The following is a 9,552-nucleotide window of genomic DNA, read 5'->3' on the forward strand; positions in this document are numbered from 1 at the left end:
TTTAGTAATAATCAGAATTAGTCAGTACTTTTGTGTTCTCCGTGAGAAACCACATAGAAGAATCCTAAGTAAGGGCAATTAGTTCCCAAAGTGATCTGGCTTCAAAAATGGTTTCATGGTGTGCTTCCTCATTTTCAGTAGGGTCTCTAACTGGATGACACGGTTTTTAGTAGACTGTATTGCATTTCTAAAGTAGGTAGGCTTGCAGATAATTTTCAAAGGGAATATCAATTAGTCTCCAGGTATAACATACAAATGAAAATATACAGTATTATTTTCACAAATTCGCCCTTCTTCCTCCTCATTGTCTTCCTTATGTCTCTGTCACAACTACTCAATTCTGCTATTAAAGTGAGAATGCAGTCATATGCAAATGACTGAGTGTGGCTGTGTTCCAATAAAACTTTATTTGCAGAAACAGGCACTGGGCTAGAGTTGGCTGTACTTTGCTGACCTCTGTCTTAGAATGCCACTCTCATGGAAGGTCTTTTCTCTTGGGCCTCAGACAGTTCTAAAGTTTTGTTCTTTAGAAGATTTTCCCCCCGACCTTTCTGCCTATGATAAGTGGTGTCAACCATGTCAGTTTTTATTTCCGTTTAACTAAACAAAGCTTTATAAGGACCAGACAAACACTGTACCAGATGCTGAGGACAGGCATGGTCCAACTCCTCGACTAGCAGGGGAGATGGCTGCACAAAACAGAAATTCATTGTCTGTGCAGTGTTTTGTGTCATTGGAGAGGGTTTTATAAAGAGCTAATGGTACCGTGTAAATGTTTAAACAATGGGAAGTGAAAATTCCAGACCTGCCCTCTCCTCCCCAGTTCCACCCGTTTCCCAGTGGCGGAAATTGACAATGATGGCGCCAAGGGGAGTAGTGAGAGAGGTTCTGGGAGAAATTAAGGGCTCCCCTTGTCTGCTGACCAGCTGCGAGCGAGACTTGGGGCAAGTCACTGATTCTCTCTCACCTGGAATTTGCCTAAAAAGGTCTACCATTTTGTAATTTAAGGGAAGGGTCCATCAGCAATTCAGGGGGCATTTTTGCCTCTTGGGTGTTTGTGCTAATCAACAGTATTCTCCTATGGCATTGCACAATGCTGCCGCAGTTATGGGGAAACCCTGCCAGAGAAGAGTAGCATATAGGAAGTCCACATCAGGCTTTTTAGTAACAAGCACGGGAAAAGAAATGAATCCTTAAGTATTCTGATATAAAGTTGGCTGAAGCTATGCACTATAAAATTAATACAGGTGGCTCTGAGTGAAATTTTGACCATGTAGACTTGGAGGCTGTAGTTAACAGTCCCAGAGGACTGGTTACTCTAGCCTTTGGTGATTAAGACAGTCTTATGCGAAGGATTAAACAGAAGCTAAAGGAGGAGAGACACCTTATTAACCCCAGCCTTATATGAAAATGAGATTTTCTCCTTGCCTCATTCTGTTTCAGATCGTGTTATTAACATCAAGTTACAACTTAATGCTAGGAAGCATTCTTAATAACAAGCATTCAGAATGAAATGATTTTTAATTGTCAGTGGAAGTGATGAGCTCTTATAAAAAAAGTTTTAAATCTTTCACAGGTAGGGTTGATGAAATAATATACTGCTCCCATTTGTCCTGGGGAACATGTTCTTCCATATTTTCTTTTCAAGTGATTTTTTTTTTCTAATTTAATAGACAAGTTCCAGTAACTTTTTCTTAGAATCTCTGGCCTGTTTGTTATCACACCCAACCTTAACTTTTTTTTCCTTGCTTGCATATTCTAAGAGTATTTTGCTTTCAGTAAAGAAGATACTGAATTACCAGGTTTATTTTTCTAGAAATTTCTCATGTAACTGAAAAGTTTATTTTTTCCCTGTAATTCTATGTTTAACCCAAAAGGTCTAGGTGGGCATGAAGGTCATGTTTAGGCTCACTGGAGAGTTTATTCATCATGGTTGCTTCAAAAAATTATATTTTAAGTATATTACTTCATTTTGTCATAAACCAATGTGTGTGTAGCACTCTTAATTCAGATATGCCTGGAAGTGTTACCTACTAAATGTTTTTGCACTCCGTTTGGTCCAGTGTTGCTTACCTGAGGGCTGCGGGGCCCTGGTCTGCTGCCCCATGGAGCCCTGCACGGGACTCTGCCTGCATCGGGCTGCACAGGAAACTGTACTGAGCTGCACAGGGGCCCACGGGAGCCTTACGTACGACTGTATGGGGCTCTCTCTGCGTCTCTGTGGTGCCCTTCATGGGGCTATGGATGGAGCTCTACATGAACTCCAGCTGGGGCCCTGCATGGAGGTCTGCATTCTAGACCTGATGTTTCACTGTATCATTCCACTAATGGGATTGGCATCAGGGAGCCAGCACACAGGTGGTGTGGCATGTTAGTGTTTGGACGCTTGTGCTGTCTGGGAGAAGAGGGCTTTCCCACTTGTTCTAATGACAATGTTTTTCAGTGATCTTCCTTCCTTCCTTCCCTCCCTCCCTCCCTACCTACCTCCTTCCCTTTCTCTCTTCTTGCCTTCCTTCTTTTTTTTTTTCTTCCTTCTTTTTTTGTAAAGTAGAGCAGAGTGACGCTTGGTCTTTACCGGACCCCACCTTCACTCTTGTCATTTGCATTCTGGTTGCTCTTTAAACGGAGTGCACAAAGGGTGGAATTATCACTAGTCTCCAGGGAACGATGATAACTGGCACATGGGAGTGTATCCTCCTATGAATACCATGTATCATATGTGACAGAACAGAAACATAAAATATGGGGAATCGATAGCCCACAAGACCTGCCTCATGGAACAACTTAAATCTTTTTGCTGAAAGTTTTGTTTTAAATCAAGTAATGCCAGATCAATGCTTCTGCGAATGGGATTCTTTACAAATCAATGTCTAAGCTACAGAGTAGTACAGTGTATTATTATATGATGGTTGCAATGAATGTCGATAACTGTATTTTTAGCTGTATCACCTCTAGGAGCAGCATCAGTGTAGGTTGTTCTGTAATTGTATTCATGAGCGACATGTGTTTGTTTCCTGCTGTATTTCTTTTTTGTTTTGCTGCTGCACCTAACATGTTGAAAGAATGTCTCCCATCTTAATGAATATTCAGTGAGGAGTGATCCTAAAAGTAATCATTTTTTCTTTGTTTTTACTAGAGTTACTATAGATAATAAAATAAATAAAATTTGGCTGAATCTCATCATTAGGAAGCATAAATACTTAAAGATTGAATATGTCAGGTCAGTGATGTTAGAAGACATCTTTTTCCTAGTCTGGGTGAACGAGATAAATTTCCAAGGAAAGGGTTAATTAAACTTACTTTAAAAGTAATTAAAAAGGCAAAAGTGGGCCCTGGCTGGTGGGCTCAGCAGTAGAGCATCAGCCCAGTGTGTGGATGTCCCAGGTTCCATTCCTGGTCAGGACACACAGGAGAAGCAACCATCTGCTTCTCTACCCCTCCCCCTCTTTCTTCTCTCTCTCTCTCTCTCTTCCCCTCCCACAGCATGGCTGGGTCGGAGAAAGGTGGCCCCAGGTGTTGAGGATGGCTCCATGGCCTCTCCTCATGTGCTAAAATAGCTCGGTTGCTGAGCAATGGAGCAACGGCCCCAGGTGGGCAGAGCATTGCCCCATACATAGGGCACTTGCCAGGTGGATCCTAGTCTAGGTGCATGCGGGAGTCTGTCTCTCTGCCTCTCCACTTCTCATTTAAGAAAAAAAAGGCAAAAGTGTGCTCGCATTGCTGCCTCTTTCCCCTTCTTCCTGAGGACGGGGCAGTGACACTCAGGGAGGGGTTTCCAGGTTCCAGACCTGGGGTGATGTCTGGATGCCCTGTCTGAGTGCAAGAGCCTGAGTGACAGTACATGCTAGTAATTACTTTAGTCCACGCATCTTTCCTGAGTCGCTTCCACGCCACCTTCCCCTTCGGCTGGTCCCCTCCTTGTGGTCCTCCTTCAGAGCCCCTGCTGGCACGCGCACCGGGGCTCTACGTCACACTCATTGTGAAGGGCGTGTAGACCTCAGCTGAGGCACATATCTTCCGTCTGCAGCTTTTTTTCAGTGACATTTAAAAAATTGTACTTGGGTTTCTAAAACCGACGCCACCCCTTTGTTTTTCTCCTCTGTGCGTTCTCAGCGAGTACTTACCTTCCAGAGAGGTTGTCGGAATCCTTTTGCTCATCAAGTCATAGTCATCTCAATCCAGTTGAAGGTCTTCACAGCTCTTTCCTCGTTTTCCTTCTTCTGCGTCTCAGCAAGGATTGTTTTCGGTGGCAAGCTCTTCCAATGCTTGGTGTGGGTACTCTGTGTAGGGGGGCATTCCAAGGAGTCGGTGGGGCGCCACGGGGGTTTCAGTGACAGACTGCCAGGTGCTGCGAGTTCACGTGCCACAGGTCAGGAGGGTCTCTGCGCTGTCCCTTCGTGTTGTCACAAGGCATCCGGGGAAAGCAGTTGTTCTGTGATGTAAAAGGAGGCAGGTGGCATCCATGCTGTGTTTGCTGTCGTGCACATCTTTATATTTAAAATTGTGTTTGAAGCACTGAACACTTCACGCCCAAGAAGCTGTCTCTGAACTTAGTGAGCATCCTCTTTCTGGTCCCTGTGGCCTAAGCTGGCTTGTGTCCCATGTGCCATGAACAGGTTTCTCCCCCTGGGATACTGCCTGTGTGTGCACACTGGGTTGTCAGTGGCTGTCCCTGGCCCACAGGGAGGGTCCTGTCCCTGCCCTTCCTCTCCACAGAGACCAGGGGCTGCTCGTCCTCTTGGGGAATTGAGTTCCTTACTGTCCCAACATGTAAATGTCATCCCTGGGTGGCTGACAGCCCTCACTTCCGTTGTGCCTTTGGGGTAGCTTTCGTCTTTGAAGGAGTGCCGCACGTGTTCCAAAGGGCTGTTTGCACGCCCTCCGGAGAGGAGAGCTGTCGTGGCTCCCATTCTGGTGGGAATTCTCACTCCTCAATATCCCATGCGCCTCAGTGAGGCCCTGCTCCAGAGCAGAATTCTTTTTTTACATCTTAAAAGGCTTTGCTTGAATAAATGCATGAATGAATGATTTCCTTGCCTTCATCAGCTCTTTTCTTTCGTAATGCTAATGTACAGAAGTTACGGTCTTGATAATTGTACTTCAGAAAATAAATGTTCAAATTGATGAGAGCTCAAACATCTAATGATAGGGACTTGTTTCATAGCTGTAAAGCATACTTGCAAATGATGTGAAAATGGCCCTGGCCCTGGGACTTTCTAAGAGGAAAATGGAAAGTAAATTTGTAGCAATAATTAACCTACCATGTATATGACTGTGTTTAAGTTTGGGGAATTAAAGAACTTAACTTATTTAGCTGTTTCCAAGATAATGAGTGTAGAGATAACAGGAGACAGTGTAGTCACATTTAGCTCATCATTAGTGTAAAAATAAAATAAACTACGAATAGAAATCTTTCTGTAAGCGGGTCCATGATGTCTGGATTACCTACTCTGCGATGGTGGTGGGATTGGTCTCACAATCAAGGCCTGAGTGACAGAATCAGTCATTTTAGGGTTGGAGGCAAATCCAGGTGGCTTTTGGCAATTGACTGCTTTTTAAGAGACGCGAGCAATGTGCAGAGTCCCACGCAGTCTCTTAGACTAACTGGAACCACAATGATAATGAATGAAATAGCTGCAGTACACAGCTTTCCTTCGGAAAACATTTTGGGCCCTGTTTTCCCTGAGATTTCATTTGCAGAACAGTTTACTTACTAAGTCTTTTGAAGGACCTAATTAAGGCTTTTTAAAAATAATACACTTAGGCCGGACCAGGCAGTGGCACAGTGGATAGAGTGTCGGCTTGAGATGATGAGGAACCAGGTTCAAAACCCTGAGGTTTCCAGCTTGAGTGCAGACTCATCTGGCTTGAGCGTGGGCTCACCAGCCTGGGTGCAGGGTTCCCAGCTTGGGCGTGGGATCATAGACATGACCCCAAGGTCTCTGGCTTAAGCCCAAGATTGCTGGCTTGATCAATGAACAACTAAGGTGCCGCACAAAGAATTGATGCTTTTCATCTCTCCCCCTTCCTGTCTGTCTGTCCCTGTCTGTCTTTCCATCCTCTCTCTTGCCTAATAATAATAGTAATATACTTAGCACGGCCTCAAAATGTCACATTGTGGGGAGATTTTAAAAAGTCATGAAAAGATCCAATAGTTGCGTTGCACGTTGAGAGCACCATGTCTTTACAGGCTTTTCTCTGGCCACACACACGCTGCAGTCAGGGCTTCGTGCTTGTGCCAGGGACCTCCCTGGCGTGCAGAGCCTGTGGTTTCACACTCACTCCCAGTTGGGGTACACCCTGGAAATTTCTCTCTTGCTGGGATCGATCCTCTGAACTCAAAAGGAACAGAAGAGAACGAGATTCACAAAGAAGTATACCAGACAGTGTGGTAGCAATTAGAGCCGGGTAGGGGTCCTGATGCTCTGTCCCCACCACGCTCAGCATGAGAGTAAATAACTTAACCTGGAGTGTGAGGAAGTCGGGTAGAAGGAGGAGGGTATGTAACCGAGTGTGTCATTGCAGGAGCTTTTGAAATCTTGGGTATTTTAGGAAAAGTTAGATTATCGAATTGGAAGGGTTTTCTGAGGGCAGAAGTGTGGACCCGTTACTTCTCCCACTTTCTTTGCACAATTGGTGTAGTGTACAATTCCTTGAACATGTGTCATGTTTTCTCATCTTCTCAGCAGCCCTGTCAGGAAGGCAGGGGGTTTCTTTCCCCCTCAAAGAATCAAGATCTGGGCAGTTTGAGGGGGCGTTGCCAGGCTGCGCGGCTCCTGTCTTTAAAGGGAAGAATTATGCCTCTATCTCTTGTTCAGTGGAATGAGTCACAAAAGCACGTGTGACTAGTTTCCTTAAATTGAAAATATGAATGTCCCTGTATGGACCTCACAACTCACTCTACACCTGATAGTTCTACTTCCTGGGAAGCTGAATGGGAGACTACACATCACACTTGTTTCTAGAAGAGAGAATGAAACGTTTGCTCCCCAAAGGGCATCATTTGATAAAAGTCACACAGATCGGAAAGGCGGCACCTAAAGATTGCTCTGTTCTCCTGACAATCACTACTGACTCTTCCTTGTCTTTTTCAGAGTGAAGATCTGCCTGGCTTCATCACCACGACATCACACATCGGAGAATCAAATTAAAGGAAGAGTCTCAGCATTTTTTTTTTTTTAATTTGAAGCTGTTTACTATTTTTCCTTTGGTCTGAGCGATTACTTCATTTTGAAACGTCTGTGATTGTATTAACATGCAGCCAACAAGGCACGCACAGCCGCCTCGCTCACCTGTCCCCATGGGGGCATCCATCCTTGTGCTGATTGTGTTGTGTTTTGTTTTAACACAATTCACTGAAGAGGTTATTCTCAAGAAAATTGGGTGTTTTCATTGGCCTTTTAAATTGTGGCCAGTGTCTTAATTTCTTCTACTTTCATTTTGGCAAAGCAGATATGTCCCTCAGCATGCTAGGAGATGCTACCAATACCCATTAAAGTGGTAAAATCTGGTATTTACTGGCATACACTCAAAACTCTCACAGTCCTACCTCAGTTCCAGGTAAAGCCGGATTTGCGTGGTTGGGGGCCGGCAGGACCTCCAGTGTGTCTCTGCGGAGTGCGGTGCAAGTGTGGTCATCAGCCTTACCTAACTGGTTCCAGTACACAGCTGCTTGTTGGACTCCAACCCAGGTTCCTGCGTGTTTACTCACAAACAGAGCCCAGTGTGGGACTGACATTTCTCAATGGAAATCACGTTTGAGATTGGACTTTGTGAATGGATTAATAAATAATAATTATATGTAACTGAAGCAACCTACTTTTGAAAATCATCAACTGTATTGGGTAGTGGGGTTGGGGGAAGGGTTTGGGGAGGGGGTGAATATCTCTTTTTACCTTTAAGGGAATTGTTTAATCTTCTCTATGTAGATGTTTATGTAGGTACTTCAGATTGCAAAAGCCTTTGAGCCTATTTACAAGCTCATATGTCTCTGCTGTCCTTAATCTTGAGCTTGCATTTCTTTAACCAAAAACTCACGTAGGCATGCTAGCAATTCAAGGTGGTCACCAGTTTAGCAGATTTTTTAAAAATGTGTTTATAATCTTGGCTATGATACTATCGAATGGGCCAATGAGGCTGCCCTGAATAACAACACAACAGGGATGTGGGGGAGAAATTGATAAAAGAGGCATTTTGGCCCCTATGTTATCATAGAAAAAGAAGAAAGAAGAAAAACAATCTCACCGTACATGTCACTCGATGAAAAAAATTCCTGACAAGATGACTCTTGTTTTCAGTGTTCTGAAAATATCAGTGTTGTGATTACCACAGGCGTCACCTGAAACTGCTGCCCTTGACCAGCAGAATGTCATGTCACCTTGCTGCTCCCTTGACACATGATGGAGGGCTGTAGATCTTTTTCTCCCATGGGTGCATCCCCAGTGCCTGTCTTCTCTGATAGCCCTGTAGAGGTTACACTAGTTCATTGGAGGTCGGAACGTTTTTTGTTGTTTTTTTTAATTTTGGAGAAAAAGAAAGTATATAAATATATAGATATATATCGCTATAGAATAATGCATTAATAAAAATGAGGCTTTTTAAAAGGAAGACCAAAAAATTCAATGTCTTAAAAATATATTGAATGGCAATGCAAAAGTCTTCCTGCTTCCACACTGAACTTTTAGAACAGAGGATTGTATTGCAAGACAAAGTTGAATGTAAAGTGATCGCCCTGAACATTTTTTTTAAAGTTTTACTTTTCTAAAATTATACATCACAACAGTTCATAGACCATACAATATTAGTTTGAAGGTCATTTTCAATGTATAATATATATACTTTATAAAAATGTATAAAATGCCCTAAAATTTTGATTTAGTTTTGGGACTAGGAATGGATGGGTGGTATTTGCTATGGGATTCCCCCTAGGTACAGGAGGACTGAATATGGACCCCGCTGAATACAGTGTATGACGCGTATTTAAGTAGTTCTCTATACTTAGAGTAGTCATGGCACTATACAAATGGTTCATGTTCTTACTGCAACTAAAAACAAGCAAAATAAAAAGTCGATACTATACTAAATTTTCTTCTATCCTGTACATTTCAAAAAAAAAGGCATATGCAATATTTACATTTTTAATTTAGTTTACAGAATGGAACCAAAATGTATAAATGTTATGTTTGCTAAAACTTCACAATGTATATTGGGTCTTTGTACATTTTGCCTGACTTACCTTAAATTTAAAATATTTTTTGCTATATAAACTTTAACAGTTATTAAACAGTGTTTTCTTTTTGGGTACGTATTGTTTCTGGATATCAAGATGTTAAATATATTTCTTGCTATTGTGATATGACAAAAGACTTACCTAATCTTGCTCTGTCTTCCACTGTACACGCTGTATATAAGGGTCGATGTGATGCTGCTGGAGACGAGAATAAATGGAACTAGAATAGTGCATTGTATTTAGTCTGTATTGATCATGGATGCTCTTCTTAATAGCCATATGCAATAAAATAAAATACATTATTTATGAAATGAATAAAGCCT

At 42.7% G+C, this 9,552-nt stretch overlaps 1 protein-coding gene across 1 annotated transcript in view; it reads left to right on the top strand.

Annotated features, from left to right (window-relative positions):
• Window positions 1–9,067, top strand: part of IRS2 (insulin receptor substrate 2) — a 28,936-nt gene extending 19,869 nt beyond the window's left edge. The window contains exon 2 of the mRNA XM_066380567.1: window positions 7,095–9,067. Within this exon, the coding sequence (XP_066236664.1) occupies window positions 7,095–7,099 (5 nt within the window). The 3' untranslated portion in view covers window positions 7,100–9,067. The remainder of the gene's footprint in view (window positions 1–7,094) is intronic.
• Window positions 9,068–9,552: the final 485 nt, after the last annotated feature.

Source organism: Saccopteryx leptura, chromosome 4 (assembly GCF_036850995.1).
Source record: "Saccopteryx leptura isolate mSacLep1 chromosome 4, mSacLep1_pri_phased_curated, whole genome shotgun sequence".
In the NCBI taxonomy this organism is placed as follows: Eukaryota; Metazoa; Chordata; class Mammalia; order Chiroptera; family Emballonuridae; genus Saccopteryx; species Saccopteryx leptura.